General features: G+C 40.3%; 1 protein-coding gene across 9 annotated transcripts in view; it reads left to right on the top strand.

Annotated features, from left to right (window-relative positions):
• The window catches only part of CFAP61 (cilia and flagella associated protein 61), a 276,395-nt gene that overhangs the window by 103,893 nt on the left and 151,632 nt on the right, over positions 1 to 20,870 (top strand). For all 9 annotated transcript variants that reach the window (XM_077871988.1, XM_077871992.1, XM_077871989.1 and 6 more), the window contains 2 exons: positions 11,412 to 11,538; positions 17,937 to 18,014. In XM_077871988.1, coding sequence (XP_077728114.1) covers positions 11,412 to 11,538; positions 17,937 to 18,014 — 205 coding nt within the window. The remainder of the gene's footprint in view (positions 1 to 11,411; positions 11,539 to 17,936; positions 18,015 to 20,870) is intronic.

The raw sequence follows: 20,870 nt of genomic DNA, 5'->3' as shown, positions 1-20,870 counted from the left end.
CATCCATGGAGAACTTGCTAAAATGCAGAATCGCAGCCCTGCCCCAGGCCTCCTGACTGTGTTTGCCTGGGAATCTGTGTTGTTATCAAATGGTCCACTTGATTTTTATGTACATTGAAGTTTGAGAAGTGCTGGAAGCACTTCCGTTTTTTATGAATACAGCTTTCCCTACTATCCCAAAGGAAATTGTTCCCATCAAACATCTATACTGAAATGGCCTACAGAGAGCGAAGAGTATTCCAGCTTTCTGAAAGCTCACGTTGCTGCCACTTCACTTTCTGAAAAGACCAACATTAGTATGATTATGGATCTCTTTGTAAAAGTAAAAATCTTCAGATTTCTTTCTGTCAGCAAAAATGAAGTGGTAGGACGTGGAGGGGCCATGTATATCATTTGGTGGGAAAGGATAATGATTCTTCTTCTTCTCCAAATACAGGTTTTCTGGAACCATGTAAGCCACAGCTACGTTAAACCCTTTGTTATCTGGTAATTTCTGGTTGTGTTGGGACATGAAGGCCTTATTTCATATTTGTCATAGACCCTTGGGCCAGATCTTACGGGAATATATGAACCATGGCAGGCGTGGGATTTTATCTACTTATACCAAGTGAAGATGACTTCTCGTATCTCTTCCCACCCAATCTTGTTCTTTCATACACACCCTGCCTTAACCTGAGTTTTCCTAAAACCATGTTTTCAGATTTCAAAATGTAGATAATCAGTGAGAATGCTTCCAGTCAGAAATTAAAGAAAACCCAACTCAAAATGGCTTCAAGCATAGGGCATTTATAGGCTCGTATAACTGGGAGGTCTGGAGACAGGCCGGACTTCAGGGTTTGAATCTTCGGGGTTTGGGTTTCTTTCCCTTTTCCACTCTGCTTTTCCTGGTGTCAGCTTCAGCCTGCAGCTGGCTGCTGTCCCATTGGCAGGATGGCTGCGGCTGTTCTGGGCTGACATCTCTGCACCACTGCAGAGAGGGAGGCAGCTGGCTGAAGGCCAGTGCTTTCTTTCCCAGAGGCCCCAGCATGCCTCCTTCATTCATCCAGTACATCATGTTGACTGCATGGTGTGTGCCAGCCCTCATTCCAGGTGCTGGGCAAGCAGAAGCATCTCCAACAGACAAAAGTCCTTGCCCTCATGGGGCCTGCATTCTAGTTAGAGGAGAAAGACACAAAGGGAAGAGATAAAATACATAGTGTGTAAGTGATGAGGGCAAATGCTCAGAATAAAGCAGATGAGGAAAAGATGATGTGCTGGGCTTTAGGGTATGGAGGGAAGTCCCCTGGGGAAGGAGGTGAGGGGGGAGTCACACAGGTCCTTGACACCTACTCTTTTTATACCTTGGTTTTAGAATATGTTGTGTTCTTCCATTTTTTGCTTCACTTCTCTTGACATTTGGGATGGATTGTTCTTGCTCTTAAGTTTGGTTACTTTAAATTTCATGACCTCATGTTCTGGTCTCCCACCCAATCTCATTCTTCTTCCCTTGGGAAATTATATTTGTGTCTCTCACCTGCCCTCTGGCCATGCTGGTGAGCCCTGGAACAAATCAGTCATTCAGTTGTTAGTGATACTTACCTCTCCTGTCAACAGATTCCATGCCAAGGTTCCCTGTCATTTCACTTCCAACTTCTAAAGTAAATATGTTTATGTTAACTTTCCTTATAAATGTATATACACTAAATACTTTTTACCTCTTTTTACTTCATATAGTGATTTCTAGAAAGTTTCCAAACTTAATGTAAGGTTAGAATATGGGATAAATGATTATTTTTCCTTTTGCTCATGCTTGCCTAAACTTAGCCTTCATACAGGCTTTTTCTTCCACTTGTTTATTTGTGAGTGGAGGACACATTTGGATGAACTCGCCACCCATTCCATCTTCCTGCCCTTCCAAATCATGTTTCTCTGAAGTTTGCCATTTTTAATTTGGGGGAATATGTTTCAAACTTATTGTACTGGGAATTCTTTTCCTTTTTAAGATTTTATTTATCTGAGACAGAGAGCGAGAATGAGAGTGAGAGAGAGAAAGCAATCAAGCTCAAGCACAAGCAGGAGGGAGGAGCAGAGGGAGAGGGACAACCAGACTCCCCACTCGGTAGGGAGCCCGATGCAGGGCTCCATCCCAGGACCCTGAGATCATGACCTGAGCCACCCAGAAATTGTTTTCTAAGAATAAACACGTACTAAGTTAAATCATACTACGAGTTGTCAACTTTGTTCATAAATGCAAATGCCTCTAGGTAGCTGGCTTTTAAATGACTCGTCCCCTCAGTGTTTTTCTTTTATTTGCTTCTCTGTCAGTGACTCACTTGTGCCTGGTTGTCATTTCTTCTAGTGTGTCACTATTATACCTATTTTGGGCCCATGGGTCATTGAGAGTGTGTTAGTGATAATGGACCTGGTGCTTTTTAAATCAGCCTCCTTGAATAGAACCTAAAAGAACATTTTATTTTGTTGTTATTGTTTTACTTTGTTGGTTGGCTGGTTGAAACTGAAATATGGGTGACTGTCAAGTTGTTTTATGTTTCTGTTAACATAGATCACTCCTTTGGAATTGGGACGGACTCAGCTTTTTCTTCTTTCTATCATTTTGGTTTCATTTGCTGGCATCAAAAAGTTGTCCTATATCCTCCAAGGCTCTATCCATGCACACATATCCATGTAGGTGTCTAAAACCATTCATTCAATTAAGGCTTAAAAAATTAACTGTTAAATCCCTTTTCCTCTACTTTTATATATGATTTTCTATTTTGTTATGTGTACAGTCTCAGTACTGTAAATTCTGACCTTTGAGGTCAGAGTGTATAAAAATGGGACAGGAAGAAAAACTCATTGGCAAGCAGGTCCAGGGCTGCCAAACTTTCAAGCCCCAAGAAGGAACCAGTGGGCAGGGGCTTCACCATTTCTTCATGGAGAAGTGACATTTCCTGGGGGATCATGGGTTTGGGCATTTGAGTACATTAGACAGAAAGTGTAAGAGAGAGGTGATTTGGGAACTTGAAGGCCTATGGGGAAGGGTTAAGAAACATGATAGCCCCACATAGGACCCCCAGGAAACTTGATGGAGGAAACCATAAGAATAGGTAAGGAGAGTCCAAGCTGATCTGTCTCTCTGATTCAAAGTGGCTTTAGAACCAACCATGCCTAAACTTTGGCAAAAGAATGGTTAAACTGTCCTGGTTATTGAATATAAGTTCACTTCTAGAAAAGTTGGGCAAGATGACATGCAGAACAGGTAGAGGGAGGTAGGCATTCCCCTTCCCAGTTATATACCATGAGACAGTAGGAAGAGCCTAGCATAAAGGTGATCATGAAAAAATGAAGATCAAAAACTCTTTGTTCGAGACTTGTGAAGAGGTGAAAATAGGCCTACATTTAGATACCTCCAGTGGACCCACCATCTTTTGCAGCCCTGCTGGGCCTAATTTGGACTGGTAAATGCCAAAATAAACTGTGTCTTTTTGGATATCCATTGAGCCCATTAAAAGTTCATTCCATGGAAGGGCTTGATATCATTTTATAAACCTTCAATGAATTTTCTTTATCTTTAGATTTATCTGAAAATATTTTAAGAAATAAAGATAGCTGCTTGCTAATTCAGCCATAAATACAATCTCCCTTTACAGTGTGTGTATGTATGACATCCATATATATTTTATGATGATTTCATTTTTTTTTAAGATTTTATTTATTTATTTATTCATAGAGACACAGAGAGAGGCGCAGACACACACAGGCAGAGGGAGAAGCAAGCTCCATGCAGAGAGCCCGATGTGGGACTCCATCCTGGGTCTCCAGGATCACACCCTGGGCTGCAGACGGCGCTAAACCGCTGTGCCACTGGGGCTGCCCTGATGATTTCATTTTAATTAAGGATCACACGTGTTGAGAATAAAACACTAAACATCCTTACACCTTTGTTTTGAAGTTGTTTTATTTTTCGACAGTTTGTTTTTAATTTTTTAAAAATTTTTATTTACTTATGATAGTCACACAGAGAGAGAGAGAGATTGAGAGAGAGAGAGGCAGAGACACAGGCAGAGGGAGAAGCAGGCTCCATGCACCGGGAGCCCAACGTGGAATTCGATCCCGGGTCTCCAGGATCACGCCCTGGGCCAAAGGCAGGCGCTAAACCGCTGCGCCACCCAGGGATCCCGCAGTTTTCTATAACTGAGACACAACGGTGTGAGTTCTCCATAACTCCTGGTCCATTTCTTTTTTTTTTTTTTTTTAAGATTTTATTGTTTTATTCATGAGAGACAGAGACAGAGAGAGAGAGAGGGAGGGAGGGAGAGAGAGGGAGGGAGGGAGAGGCAGAGACACAGGCAGAGGGAGAAGCAGGCTCCATGCAGGTAGCCTCATGTGGGACTTGATCCTGGGTCTCCAGGATCACTCCCTAGGCTGAAGGCAGCGCTAAACCACTGAGCCACCTGGGCTGCCTATTCCTGGTCCATTTCTAAACTCATACATCATTTAAAACTTGAAAAAATTTCAGAATTATTTCTTGGAAGATGGTTCTAGAATCAACAGGTCAACTCCACAAGGGCTGGAATTGTTACCTGTCTTGTTCCCCAGTGGATTCCCAATACCCAGAATACACCACACATGCAGCAGGTGTTTAATCAGTATTTGTGACTAACCATGAACCATTCTCAATAAAGCCACTTTAATAATTGATTTTTTAGGAATACATCTTGATCTTATGCATATTCATTTTTTTACTTTTTCTGGGTGCTTCTGTCAATTGCAGTATAAAAGCAAGTACCGTGTAACTATTGCCACATTTGTATTTCCTGTCTGCTGGCCATAGGTCCCCATCCTCTCATTCCAGATAAAGGCAAAACAAACAAGTTGCCATCCCTCACACCTGATGTATGAGCAATCATATACACACTGGCCATTTGCCTCAAAGCCCTGGGTGAAAAGTCACCTGCAGAGTAAACCTACATTTGACTTTTTGAGCTAAGCAAGAAACAATGGAAAAATTGCTCTCAGAGTCAAACACTAGGGAACAGAGAGCAGCCTTGCCGAAGAGAAATACAGGGTGAACCACGTATGTAATTTTAAATATTCTGATAGCTCTATTAATTAAAAAATTTTAAACTGGGTAAAATTAATTGTAATATTATTTAGCCCCTATATCCAAAATATTGTTTCAACATGTTATTGCTATAAAAAGTATCAGTAAGATACTTTACATTCTTTTTTTTTGTACCAAGTCTTTAGAATTCAGTGGGTATTTTACACATACAGCATGCCTCGATTCAGAGATGCCACCTTTCAACTGCCTAGTAGCACATGGGGCTTGAGGTTCCCATATCAGACAGCATAGCTTTAGAGTAGTGCACAAACATATTGCCCGTTCCTCCCCGTGAAAATCTGGAAACACATGAAGACCATGAGGTGCTCCCCTTTGGCAAAATAAATAGTAGAGATGAAAGTTTCACAATGCAACACAAAATGGTTGTGCCCTCTAATCAACAACATATTTTCATGGACAAACTGGAGAAATTATGTTTGTTTTTTTTTTCTAATACTTGGCAGTAAAACACTGTGATATTCCATTGACTGTTATTGCGAACTGCTGTGGGTGAGGACGAGCCTTGGTCTTTCAGAGTGGATCATGAGGTCGCCCTACCTCTGAGCCTTGCCAAAGAGAGGATGCCACATCCCAGAAAGCAAAGGATAGCATAATAGAGACATGGAGAAAATGTCACGTGCCTGTTCACCCCCCTGGTTCCATAACACTTTTGGTAACTGTTGTAGCACGGATCATAGACAGAAGCATGTGGGAAACTCTCTGGCCATCTGCATGCAGGCTGCATAATTCATTAGATATTTATTGAGTTCCTCTCTGGTTCCAAAACATTTTCATCACCCCAAAGGATACCCTGTACCTATTAGTAGTCACCCCATCCTTTCCTTCACCACAAGACTCTGGTGGCAGCAAATCTACTGTTTCTGCCTATTCTGGACATTTCCTATAAATGGAATTATATAATATGTGGCCTTTTAAAAAATATTATTTATTTATTTATTCATGAGAGACATACAGAGAGAGGCAGAGACACATGCAGAGGGCAAAGCAGGCTCCCCCTGGGGAGCCTGAAGAGAAGTTCCTTATAGATTTTGGATACTAACCCTTTAATCAGATATGTCATTTGCAAATATCTCCTCCCATTCTGTAGGCTGCCTTTTAGTTTTGTTGATTGTTTCCTTCACTTTGCAAGGATTGGTATTAAATCTTCTTTGAATGTTTGATAGAATTCACCAGTGAAGCTGTCTGGTCCACCAGACAGCTTTTGTTTGTTTAGAGGTTTTTTTTTTAAATTAGTGATTCAGTTTCCTTACTAGTAATCGGTCTGTTCAGATTTTCTATTTCTTCATTATTTGGTCTTGGAAGAGTGTATGTTTCTGGTAATTTATCCATTTCTTCTAGGTTGTCCAATTTGTTGGCATGTAATTATTCATAGTAGTCTCATGATTCTTTGCATCTCTGCAGTATCAGTTGTAACTTCTCCCCTTTCATTTATGATTTTACTTATTTGAGCCCTCTGTTTTTTTCCTGGTGAGTCTAGCTAAATGTTTTTCAGTTTTGTTTATCTCTTCAGAGAACCAGCTCATAGTTTCACTGATGTTTTCTATTGTCTTTTTTAGTCTCTATTTCATTTATTTCTGCTCTGATCTTTGTTATTTCCTTTCTTCTATTAACTTTTGGCTTCTTTTGTTCTTCTTCTAGCTCCTTTAGGTGTAAATTAGATTGTTTAAATGAGATTTTTCTTGTTTCTTGAGTTAGGCTTGTATCACTATGAATTTCCTTTAAGAACTGCTTTTGCTGCATTCTATATATATAAGTATGTTATATTTCCATTTTCATTTGTTTCAAGATATTTTTTGGTTTGTCCTTTGATTTATTTGTTGATTCATTGGTTATGCAGCAGCATGTTATTTTATTTAATCTCCATGTATTAGGATTTTTCCAGTTTTCTTCTTGTAATAACTTTCTTGTTTAATACCATTGTAGTTAGAAAGATGTTTGATATGATTTCAATCTTCTTAAATTTCTTTAAATTTATTAATTTATTATGTGGCCTAACATTTAAACTATTCTGGAGAATGTTCCATGTGCAGTTGAGAAGAATGTCTATTCCCCTGCTTTTGGATCGAATGTTTTGTATATCTTTATATTAAGTCCATCTGGTCTAATAAGTCATTTAATGCTGATGTTTCCTTTTTAGTTTTCTGTCTGGATGATCTATCCACTAATGTAGTGGGGTACTAAAGTCCCCTCCTATTAATGTATTGCTATAAATTTCTCCCATTTAGGTGCTTCTATGTCAGGTGCATAAATATTTACAAATGCTATATATACTCTTGTTAGATTGATGCCTTTATCGTTATTTAATGCACTTCTTTGTCTTTTATTATAGTCTTTGCTCTAAAGCCTGTTTTGTCTAATATAGCTGTAGCTTTGCCTGGTATAACCCCAGCTTTTTTTTGGTTTCTATCTGCATGGGACATCATTTTCCATCCCTTCACTTTCAGTCTGTGTATGTCCTTACTTCCGAAGTCTTTTATAGACAAGATATAAAGGGACTCCTTTTTTTTTTTTTTTTTTTTTATTTTTCCCCTCCCCAAGGGACTCCTTTAAACTGAAAATAATGGGCACTAGTTATATGTACATGTTTATAATATACATATATATAATATAAAATAGTCTATTTTAAGTTCATTGCATCTAAGTTTGAACACATTCTATTAAAGATTTTATTTATTTATTTAACACACACACACACACACACACACACACACACACACACAGAGGGGGGCAGAAACACAGGCAGAGGAGAAACAGAATCCATGCAGGGAGCCTGACATGGGACTTGATCCCGGGTCTCCAGGATCAGGCCCTAAACCGCTGAGCCACCCAGGCTGCCCATGCTTTGTGTTTTTGATATCACATTTTACATCTTCTTGTTTTGTGTATCCCTTAACTAATCATTGAAGTTATAGTTATTTTTACTACTTTTGTTTTTTAACCTTCATACTAGCTGTGTAAGTGATTAATCTACTACCTTTGTTATATATCTACCTTTATCATTTTTACTTTCATATGTTTTCTTGTTACTAATTAGTACACTTTCTTATATTTCTTGTAAGGCCAGTTTAGTAGTGATGAACTCCTTTAGCTTTTGCTTGTTGGGGAAACTTTTCATCTCTCAATTCTGAGTGATAGCCTTCTGGGCAGAGTCTTCTTGGTTGGAAGTATGTTCCTTTTATTTTTTTTTTAAAGATTTTATTTATTTATTCATGATAGTCACACAGAGAGAGAGAGGCAGAGACACAGGCAGAGGGAGAAGCAGGCTCCATGCACCGGAAGCCCGACGTGGGATTCGATCCCGGGTCTCCAGGATCACGCCCTGGGCCAAAGGCAGGCGCCAAACCGCTGCGCCACCCAGGGATCCTTTTAGCACTTTGCATGTATCCTGCCACTCCCTTCTGGCCTATAAAGATTCTGCTGAAGTCTGCTGGTTTAGGGTGTATGTAGCAAGTTGTTTTTCTCCTACTGCTTTTAAGATTCCCTCTTTATCTTTAACTTTTGGCATTCTAATTATAGTGTATATTAGTGTGGATTTTTAAAAATATATTTATTTATTTATTTGAGAGAGAAAGACCGTGAGTGGGAGGAGGAGCAAAGGGAGAAGCAGACTCCCAACTGAGCAGGGAGCCCAATGTGGGGCTTGATCCCAGGACCCTGAGCCAAAAGCAGATGCTTACCCGACTGAGCTACCCAAGTACCCTAGTGTGGACTTTTTTGAGTTCATCTTATTTGGAATATCCCACGCTTCCTGGATCTGGATGTCTGTTTCCTTCCCCAGGTTAGGAAAGTTCTCAGCCATTGTTTCTTCAAATAAATTTTTTGCCCTGTTCCCTTTCTCTTCTTCTGGGACTTCTATAGAGTGAAAGTTATTCTGCTTGCTGTTATATTATGGGTCCCTTAAGTTATCTTCAGTTTTTACATTTCTTTTTATCTTCATTGCTCTGTGTGGGTGAGTTTCACTGCCCTGTCTTCTGGATCACTGATTCTTTCTTCTGCTTCATCTAGTCTGCTGGTGAACCACTCTAGCATATTTTTCAGTTCAGTTATTCTTCAGTTCTGTGACTTCTGTTTGGTACTTTCTATGTTATCTGTCTCTTTGTTGAAGTTCTCACTGTGGTTATTCATACTTCTTCCAAGTTAGGTGAACATTTTTCACCATTACTTTGAGCTCTTAATCAGGCAAGTTACTTATCTTCATTTCATTCAGAGTTTTTTCTGAGGTTTTGTCTTGTTCTTTCATTTGAAACATATTCATGTTTACGTATTTTGCTTAACTCTTTCTGTGTTTGCTTCTATGTATTAGGCAAAATAGCTACCCCTCCCAGTCTTGAAGGAGTGACTTTGTGTAGAGGAGGAACCTATTGTTAAACCTTGCCCTAGCTTTTTGATTGTCTCTTGACCCTGTGTGGTTGTCTAAGCAGCCTGATTTATTCTTGATATGTCCTAGTTGTTGAAGGTGTGCCAAGGCTGTCAGTGTTCCAAACGGAGAATTTATTCAGTGACAACTTTCAGGCTGATTGGAAGCCAGACCCTCAAGTAGCAGCTTTCGAAGTATGCAAATATATATAGTTCTGTGGGACTTCAATCAATCATCAGTCCTACTGGCCTCCAGATAATCTGGAGGTGTCTCTTGAGTGACATTTATAAAATTTGGGGCTTCAGATGAGGGTATAAGTTCTTTTCTGGGAGTTACTGGCAAGCTGCAGCAAGGTTAAGGGAGAGCACAAAGATAGCATCCCCTGGCCTCCTCTCTTTGAGAATACTCTCTAGCTGCTATATGTGTGGCAAACCTGAGGCCTACCCCTCAGGCTGGAGCTCCATGACAAGTACCTAGGCCTTTTTCACAGAAAAACCAGTGTGTGTGTGTGTTTAAGTCCACTGTCAGTGCCAGTGCCCTGGGGGTGATAGCCTGCCAAGAACTGTCTCTGTGATGGTTACAGTTCCATTGGACCCAAGAGCACAAGCCTTCCTGGATACCAGAGCCAGGTGATCAAGAGAGACCTCTGTGTGGGCTGCCTGAGAATTTTAGCAAGGCAGCAAAAAAGTGCAGGGCTGGGTGTGCCTGCTGTCCTTAGTGGGCAGCAGGAGAGCATAGGGCCACATGTTCCTATTGGTTGTAGTGGGGTAGTGGAATAGCACAGGGGCTGTGTGTGCCTCCTGGCACTAGCAAAGTAAAGTGGGAGCATAAAAATGACACCTTCCAGGGCCTCTGTTCCTCGAGAGAGTTCCAACAGGCTCCTTCCCCCTCCAGTAGATGCTTTAGGATTATAAATGAATCTCCTTTACATAATGTAAGTACTTTTCAAACTGCTGCTTGTACACTGGGCCCCAAATGTGAGTGAGTATGCAGGCGAGCACTTCAAGAACAATATCTTTAGGTCTCTTCAGCCCTTCAGGTTTCTGCAGGTATGTGCCCCAATGGTTTTCAAACATAGGCGTTTTAGGGGCTCATCTCTTTGGTGCAGGTCCCAATGGTTGAAGTATCTGATGTGGGGCACAAACTCTTCCCTCCTCAAGGAGAAGCTCCATATTGTGAGATCTCTCCCAATTGTGGGTCACTGTGCCAGGCAATGGGTGGGGGAGGTTTTTGGCAAGACTGCGTCTCTGTCTCTCCAACCATTTTTAGGCGGTCCTTTATTGCTTGTTATGAAGGAGCCATTCAGCTGGTTTTGAGGTCTTTTTCAGAGGGAATTATTCCACATGTAGCTGTAGATTTCCTGTGTCCATGGGAAGAGATGAGTTCAGGATCTTTCTGTTTTTTTTTTTTAATTTTTATTTATTTATGAGAGTCACACAGAGAGAGAGAGAGAGAGAGAGAGAGAGAGATTGGCAGAGACATAGGCAGAGGGAGAAGCAGGCTCCATGCACCGGGAGCCCGACGTGGGATTCGATCCCGGGTCTCTAGGATCGTGCCCTGGGCCAAAGGCAGGCGCCAAACCGCTGCGCCACCCAGGGATCCCAGTTCAGGATCTTTCTATGTCTCCATTTTAGATTGCCCCATCTTTCTGCACATTTCAAATTAAATGCACTTAGACTATAACTTTAACTTTATATTGTCTCTGGTTAATGAAAGTATCAGTGATTTTTACCTTGTTTGTACTGTTTTGCATATGTTTTACAAATTTTCTAGAATGATATCAGTTACTTCTATAGTTAATCAAACCCTAGTATTATATAAACATACCTTACTGGATATTATTTTATGTATATGTGGTATTTTATAATTTTGTCTTCATTTGGTTGAGGGAGCAGGGAGGAATACAAACTTTAGTACTTTAACCTAAAAAAAGTCTCTCTCCTCATCCAGGTCTATTAACATAAGATTAGCCACTTTGTTGGATACTCCTGGTGTTGAAAACCTTGTTAGCACCCTCATGCTGAATAAAAGTATATTGGCGGATTTAAAGCAGTACAATGAGGCTCGCAGAGACCCTGTAAGTACTTGCTATCATCAGATGGCTTAGGGCAGTGGACCGCATTTGACCCTCCTGGATGGTGATTTTGTCTAGACTTTTTTGTTGAGCTGCTTACATCCTCAGGGAATGGGTGGGCGGTCAAACACCTATATGACAAGTGTTGGGTTCTCTTTTTAAGATGAGTAACTCTACTATACTTTTGTCCTGGCAGAAGGCAAGCTGGCAGTGGTCCTTACGTTAATAGTGCTTTTTTAAGGACCATGGCAGTTAACTTAACCAGACATGGAACAGTGTATGTCGTTTCAGAAATGCTTAGTTACTTTTTTGAGAAATTTTATCTTGAAAAAAGTTTTATTGAAATATAATCAATAAACAGCTGATAGATTTCCCTATTTGAATACACCATGTGATTAATGAGCACCTGTTTCAAATAACAGACTAACCCCAGCCTAGCTGAAGTCCCCCTCATGCTCCCATTCAGTTACATTCTCCCCAGGTTAATACCACCTTTGATTTCTAAGATCATAAATTAGTCATACCTGTTTTTGAACTTTGTTTAAAAGGATCACATAGTATGTTTTCTGATATCAGGCTTTTTTTTTTTTTTTTTTTTTTTGCTCAGCACTATGTGAGATTCACCCATATTATGCTGTAAAGTATTTCATTGCATGAAGATACCACAATTTATTTTTTCTTTCTACTGTCATTTGGGGGAATTTCCATTTATTGGCTCTTTTGAATAAGCACTGTAGTTAAATTTTAAAGTCATCAAAAGAGAGACACCACCTAAACACAGGGAAATATTTGGTATTTTATCAAGGTATCACATTAAAATAAAACTTCTCTCCAGCATGTGCTTTTTGTTTTGGTTTGTCTTGATCTTCTGGTTTTCCTATTTTTTTGCTCCTTCCCATACTGACCTATCAATACAGTATCATGTAGCATTAGTTCTCAAAATGTGGTTAGGGGTCTCTGAGACATAAATTTTCAGGGGAGGTCCATGAACTAAAATCTATTTCCATAATAAGAACAAGAATAAGAAACAAAGTTTCCATTTCCACTATATTGATACTCAGGCTGATGGTGCAAACACAATGGTGGGCAGAACCTTGAGAGCCTCAGTGTGGGTCAGGGCAGTGGATGCCAGATTTCATCAGTTTCTTCATTGCCATTCACTTATAATAACAATAGGACAAGAGAGCCTAGTGAAGATAGCACTGCACTCTTTTTGTTAAAACAAAAAGAGCAGCACCACTAAATGCTGGGGAGGACATGGGGAAATAAGATCATTTATATGTTGCCAGTGGCAATGTTAAATGATACCATTACTCTGGAAGACATTTTGGTGATTTCTTAAAAAAACTGAAATGCAACAATCATGTGACCTAGTAATTGCATTCCTGAGCATTTATCCCAGAGAAATGAAGACTTGTACATGAATGTTCATAAGCAGTCAGAATCAGCCCAGATGGCCTTTAACAGGTGAATAGGCAGACTGTGGCACATCCATGCCATGGATAATACTTAACAATACAAAGGATCAAATTGTTGATTCATACATCAATTTGGATTTATCTGCAGGGAATTCTGCTGAGTTGGGGGCTTGGTGGTGGTGGTGGTGGGGTTATTTGACATTTTTGAAGTACACAATTTTAGAAATGAAGAAGAGATTATTTGTTGCCAGAAGTTAAGGATGAGAGTAGAGCAGAGAGTTGATGGATGTGGTTATTGTAAGGCAACCCAAGGGATCTTTGTGTTGGAACTATTAGTATCTTGACAGTGGTGGTGGATACATGAACCTATAAAGAGCTTAAAATTGTGTAGAACCTGATGCACATACACACAATCCCATCAATGTGCAGTCCCTGTTTATATTATACTAGAGTTTTGTAGAACATTACCATGACAGGATACTGGGCAACATGTATAAGGAATTTTTCTGGGGGCAAGGCAAGACGATGGGACAGCAGGGTCCCCAAGTCACCTGTCCCCACCAACTTACCTAGATAACTTTCAAATCATCCTGAAAACCTATGAATTTGGCCTGAGATTTAAAGAGAGAACAGCTGGAATGCTACACAGAAGAGTTTGCACTAACAAGGTAGGGAGACGGAAAAAAAATAAATAAAAAAAGAATCCAGTGGGGGAGGTGGCCCCCCCCCCCCCCCAGGACAGGAAAGCCCAGTCTCGGAGAAGCAGGAACTTTAAAAATCTTCCCGGATGGAAAGGTGCTCGCAGGGAACTCCAACAGCATCCCAGGAGCGGCAGTGGAACCTCCAGGTTCCCGGGGTCACTAATAGAGGAAGTGTGCCCCGGGAGAGAACGAGCCACACACCACAGGCTGAGCTCCCTAAAGGGCTGGAATGCACCCCCGGCAGGGCCTCGGGAGAAGCTCAGGCGGCGGCTCCAGGTGGACGGGACTGCGCGGCCCCAGGAGCGTGAGTCCAGCGGCACAGGCCCTGGATCCCAGGGCGCCAGGGACACAGCCCAAGATCCTGCGCTGCCCCGGGGCAGGCAGAGGACTCCTGCCACCAGGATCCCCGAGCTGTGGAAGCATCCAGGCATCCAGGCATCCAGGCCAGTGCGGACTGGGAGACTGTGGTAGTTAGTGCGGGAGCTGACTCCAGGGCTGGAGACCTGACCACTGCCAGTGTTGTCGTTCCTCCTGGTGTCGCCCTGTGCCTGGGATGGAGCGGGACTGCCAGGGAACAGAGGCCTCAAGGGGTAAACAGCTCCACTGAGATGTGCACCTGGTGAGGGGGGGGGCAGCTTCCCCAGTTGCACACACCTGAGAATCAGCACAGCAGGCCCCTCCCCCAGAAGACCAGCTGGAAGGATGGGGGGATGAGCAAGTTTTGACCAGGCAGCGCTGGAATGCTCCAGGGGAAGTCGAGGGATTTACACTATATAGAACCAGAGGATACCCCTCCTTGGTTTGTTTTTGTTTTTTGTTCTTTGGGGGTTTTTTCCCTCTTTTTTTTCCTTCCTTTTTCCAGTACAACTTGTTTTTAGCCACTCTGCACTGAGCAAAATGACTAGAAAGAAGAACTCACCACAAAAGAGAGGATCAAAAACAGTACTCTCCCACAGAGTTACAAAATTTGGATTACAATTTGATGTCAGAAAGCCAATTCAGAAGCACAATTATAAAGCTACTGGTGGCTCTAGAAAAAAGCATAAAGGAACCAAGAGACTTCCTGACAGCAGAATTTAGATCTAATCAGGCCAAAATTAAAAGTCAATTAAATGAGATGCAATCCAAACTGGAGGGCCTAATGACAAGGGTTAATGAGGTAGAAGAAACAGTGAGTGACATAGAAGACAAGTTGATGGCAAGGAAGGAGGCTGAGGACAAAAGAGAAAAACAAAAGATCATGAGGAAAGGTTAAGGAAATAAATGGCAGCCTCAGAAAGAAAAATCTACGTTTAATTGGGGTTCCAGAGGGTGCCGAAAGGGACAGAGGACCAGAAAGTGTATTAGAAAAAATCATAGTTGAGAACTTCCCTAACTTGGGGAGGGAAACAGGCATTCAGATCCAGGAGATAGAGAGATCCCCACCCCCCCCCCAATCAAATAAAAATGTTCAACACCTGACATTTAATAGTGAAACTTGCAAATTCCAAAGATAAAGAGAAGATCCTTAAAGCAGCAAGAGACAAGAGATCCCTAACCTTTATGGGGAGAAGTATTAGGTTAACAGCAGACCTCTCCACAGAGACCTGGCGGCCAGAAAGGGTCCTAAATGAGAAGAACATGCAGCCAAGAATACTCTATCCAGCAAGGCTCCCATTCAGAATAAAGAGCTTCCAAGATAGGGAGAAACTGAAAGAATGAACAGAAATTTCACACAGGAAGACATAGACATGGCCAACAAGCACATGAGAAAATGCTCTGCGTCACTTGCCATCAGGGAAATACAAATCAAAACCACAATGAGATACCACCTCACACCAGTGAGAATGGGGAAAATTAATAAGACAGGAAACAACAAATGTTGGAGAGGATGCGGAGAAAAGGGGAACCCTCATACACTGTTGGTGGGAATGTGAACTGGTGCAGCCACTCTGGAAAACTGTGTGGAGGTTCCTCATAGAGTTAAAAATAGATCTGCTCTACAACCCAGCAATTGCACTGCTGGGGATTTACCCCAAAGATACAGATGCAGTGAGACGCCAGAACACCTGCACCCCAATGTTTATAGCAGCAATGTCCGCAATAGCCAAACACTGGAAGGAGCCTCGGTGTCCATTGAAAGTTGAATGGATAAAGAAGCTATGGTGGGGCAGCCCAGGTGGCTCATCGGTTTAGTGCCTGCCTTTGGCCCAGGGTCTGATCCTGGAGACCTGGGATCGAGTCCCACGTCAGGCTCCCTACATGGAGCCTGCTTCTCCCTCTGCCTGTGTCTCTGCCTCTCTCTCTCTGCACAGCCCCCCCCCACCCTTGTGTCTCTCATGAATAAATAAATAAAATCTTTTAAAAGAAAAAGAAGCTGTGGTATATGTATACAATGAAATATTACTCAGCCATTAGAAATGGCAAATACCCACCATTTGCTTCAATGTGGATAGAACTGGAGGGTATTATGCTGAGTGAAGTAAGTCAATCGGAGAAGGACAAACATTATATGGTCTCATTCATTTGGGGAATATAAAAAAATAGTGAAAGGGAATAAAGGGGAAAGGAGAGAAAATGAGTGGGAAATATCAGTGAGGGTGACAGAACATGAGAGACACCTAACTCTGGGAAATGAACAAGGGGTAGTGGAAGGGGAGGTGGGCGGGGAGTTGGGGTGACTGGGTGACAGGCACTGAGTGGGGCACTTGACCAGATGAGCACTGGGTGATATGCTATATGTTGGCAAATTGAACTCCAATAAAAAAAATTAATTAATTAATTAAAAAAGGTATTTCTCTGTATTATACAGCTATCTCAATATAAATTTCCACAAAAAAAGGAAAGGAAAAGCCAGTTTCACTTAAAACAGTAAAAACTATAACGTTATTACATTTCAATCCTTATTTACTTGTATTTTCAGTATTCTGTTGTGGCAAAATGAGAAGTGCACATAAAGCCGCTCTGCTGTAGACTAAAGTATGTTGGTTGTTTCAAGAAAAAGCATTTCTGTGATTGTTTGTTTTTCATGCTGAACCAGCCACTGTTCTCATGGAACACCATTTTTTACTTAAAAGAACAACTGGCAGGCAAAATATGGTGCTTCGGTCTTGAATAGTTGGCAGACATTTTCCTAAAAATGAATCAAGTGAGGCTGTCACTCCAAGAAAACAACTGACATTTGTTCCTTCTGATAAAATGCAAGCTTTCAATAAAAAATTAGAATTTTGGGAGATCAGTAACTTTCATCATGAGCTTGACAGCTTGCAAAAACTTTTTAAAAATTTCTAATGAGGTTGATAGTGATATTATCAAATGTGATGCTTTGATATTTTGTCATAGGTCAACATGTGGAACATCTGTGTAAGTTTGGTGAGATAAAACATGATGTTACAAAATCACACATAGGTAAAAGATTCATTCAAACTTCAGAATAGACTAATGAGTTTTAATGTAACAATGCATGCAAAGTTTATTGATAAGGTTTCAGATTCCATGTTGGAGCTATCTTCAAAACAGTACCACTTGTTGAGTTTTGGTGGAGCATCAGAGAAGACTATCCATAATTTTCTGAAAAGATTATTTAAATACTTTTCTGTTTTCCAACTCTGTATCTTTGTGAAGACAGATTTTTTTCATATATTTCATCCAAAATAACATATTGCAACAGATTGAATGCAGAAGCAGATATGAGCATCCAGCTGTCTTCCATTAAGCCAGACATTAAAGAGATTTGCAAAAATATAAAACAATGCTACTCTCCTCTCTAAATATTTTTGTCAAATTTTAAATTTTGTCTTAATTAGTAAATTAAACATAAGTGAATAAACAAATTAAAAATTTTCTCAGTTTTAATTTCTAATACAGAAACTAGTGATAGATATTACACACATACACCACACTTTTTGGAGTCCTCAGGGAATAGGGTTCCTGAGATCACAGTTTTTGAGAGCTGCTGATGTAGAGCTAAAGAAAACAGATTCCAAGTCAAAGGGACCATGATTTGAATCACAGATTCATCCCTTACTAGCTGGAAATATTGGCAGGTTACTCAGCCCCCCAAGCCTTATTTTCTTGTAAGTGAAATAGAGGTAGTGATAATATTTACCTTGAAGGAATGAGGATTCAGTGAACACAGGGAAGGCATTTAACTTAGTACATGGTCCAAAGGTAAGTACTGATGGATGTTGGCTCTGACTCTCATTGTCATTAGGTGACCATGCTTAAGGTCCACTACTGGTTGCTTACAGAAACCTTGATAATTATATTCTAAGGGCCCTAAAATACATGCTTATCTTTTCAGGATGGAACATCCATGAAAGCATTTGTAGCTGAAGTTGCAGAACAAATAGTCGGCATTGCAGTGATCAGAGATGAAATGGTAAATTATGAAATAGACATTGATTTTCTGGATTGTGCCTTTTCTTTTTTTTTTTTAATTTTTTTAAATTTTTTTTTATTTATTTGTGATAGTCACAGAGAGAGAGAGAGAATGAGGCAGAGACACAGGCAGAGCGAGAAGCAGGCTCCATGCACCGGGAGCCCGACGTGGGATTCGATCCCGGGTCTCCAGGATCGCGCCCTGGGCCAAAGGCAGGCGCCAAACCACTGCGCCACCCAGGGATCCCCGGATTGTGCCTTTTCATTTTTATTTTTTTCTAAGATTTTATGTATTTATTCATGAGAGACACAGAGAGAGAGAGGCAGAGGGAGAAGCAGACTCCCTGTGGGGAGCCTGATGAGGAACTCAGTCCCAGGACCCCAGGATCATGACCTGAGCTGAAGGCAGATGCTCAACCACTGAACCACCCAGGTGCCCTGGATTCTGCCTTTTTAGATCATGAATTAGCACGTTTCATTTTTGTGTATTTATTATGAATACCTTTTTTTAAGGCTATGAATTTTTGGGGGGAGGTTATAAATCATCATCTCCTTCATCCCAATTGATTGACTTTCAATTTCCCATTTCTTTTTCAGTTTAAAATATTATCGAGAATACATGAAAACATTCACATTTTAAAAATTCAAATAACCTTCCATCAGGACCACTAAAAAAAGTCTCACTGCTCTTACCAAAGGATTACTACTATCGATAGTTAGGCATCAGTTCCTTCCTACTTTCTTCCTTGCACTTAATTACATGCAGTGTGTGTGTGTGTGTGTGTTTGTGTGCGCATGCGCGCAGTCAATTGGACAAGTAATTTTATTTTTTTCCTACTGTACAGCCAGTTCTTCCTGAATATTTATTGCTGAATAGTTCATTCTTTTCCTGATGATTTAAAATGCCGCCTTTACATGATTAAATTTCCATGTGCCTGTGTCTATTTTTAAACTCTGAAAAAATAAATAAATAAATAAATAAATAAATAAATAAATAAATAAATAAGCAAACAAACTCTCTGTTCTGTTCCATGGGTTTATTTGTTGATAACCTGTGGTATTATCATGTGCTTTGATATCTGGTAAGGGAGTCTTCTCTTGCTTGTCATTTATATATATATAAATTATCTTGCTTTTAATTAGATCTTTCCGTTTCAAAATAAGCCTTATAACACTTACTATGAACTTATTTGTACCTTCGTGAGTTTTTTTTTTTTTAGAATAATTTAGGCAGAATAGATAATTAAAATACTTAGACTTTCTAGAAACATGGCTTCCTGTAATCGTGGTAGTGGTGGTGAATTCTTTTGAGTTCTTCAGCAAAGTTTAATGGCTTTTAGCATATAGGTTTCTTGTGCTAGGTATTTTGTTTGCCTCTATAGGTTTACCCTCTGCCCTGCTCTGTTCCAGGGAGCCTGACCTGGTGGGCAGCATCATGGTTGCCTTTACCCCTCCACCTCTAATTGGGTGTGGCCAATGGGGAACCCTGAGAGAAGAAGGGAGGAGAGTGAGGTTGGGATGCCATGAGCTGGCTGGTGTCTCCATTCAGTTCCCTGACCTTTTCAAGGTGGCCTCTTCTCGAGGACTCTCTCATTTTGGATTCTAGTAACAAGTACCTCCCATGCCATCCACCTAGAGTGGTGATAGCTTGCAGTTGCTGTTACACTATCCTTACTGATTTCCCTATGCCCTGCCCCTCCTTGTAAATAGTCTCTTTGTTAAACTCACCTCCAATTATCCTAATATGAACATGCCATCTGTTTCTTGCTGAAACCCTGACTAATACAGTCCTGGACATTTATGATTTATTTCTACTTGTTTTATATCTTTCTGAGTATTGTGAATAGACACTTTTTTCATTGTACTTTCTAAATATTTATTTTGGTGTGTGAGAAAAATGCTAATTTTTGTATTGTGATCTTATATACAACCACCTTTCGGAAGTCTCTTATTAGCTCTGAGAATTTTCAGTTGATTCTCTTTTCTGGCACGGCATCATTTCTACCATATTCTATTGGCCACAGCAGTTACAGAACATGCTCAGATTCCAGGGATGGAGAAATGGACTCTACCTCTTGATGTGGGTGTCGCAAGGTCTGTCTACCAAAGAGTGTGTGGAATGCAGATTACTCTCATGGCCATCTTTGGAAAATAGAATCTGCCACATCTCTTTTTAAAAATATTTATATTTTATTTCTTTTTCCAGTTTTATTGTATGTTTAGAATACTGGTGAATAGTAGTGTTTATAATGGGTACTATTGTGGTTTTCTTGATTTTAGTGGAAATGATTCTATATTTTTCTCCATTTAGTATATAATATTTGCTGCAGTTTCTGGGGGTATATCCTTTATCAAGTTAAGGAAATTCTATTTCTAAAAGTTTGCTAAAAGTTTTTATTCTGAACGAGTGTTGAATTTTATCAAATGTGCTTTTGGTATTTATTGAAATGACCATATGGCTTTATTCCATTAATGCATCCCATACTCTCTTTGTTCTTGGATTTATTACTTTTTTGGCTCAGTACATCTTTGAGTAATTTTTAAAGAAATAGTAGTAGGTGCATACATACATACACAAGAAGTTTTCATTTTGTTCTCACCCTTGAATACTCATTAGGCTGTATGTAGAATTCTTATTCCAACTACTTCTTAAAAGATTATTGACATTTTTACTCTCATGGTCTTCCAGTGTCACTGAAAAAAATGTGATCTGACATAAATAAATTTTGCTTGTTTTCTGTCTTGAGAATTAGTTTGTTTCTTTTCTATCCCTGAAATTCTGAAATTTTACCAAAGAGTAATTTATGCCTCTCCTGAGTCTTGGGAATATCTTTCTTCTATGATTTCATTATTCTTT

The sequence above is a fragment of the Canis aureus genome, chromosome 26, assembly GCF_053574225.1.
Source record: "Canis aureus isolate CA01 chromosome 26, VMU_Caureus_v.1.0, whole genome shotgun sequence".
Taxonomy (NCBI): domain Eukaryota; kingdom Metazoa; phylum Chordata; class Mammalia; order Carnivora; family Canidae; genus Canis; species Canis aureus.
This window is presented reverse-complemented; position numbering and strand designations above follow the sequence as displayed.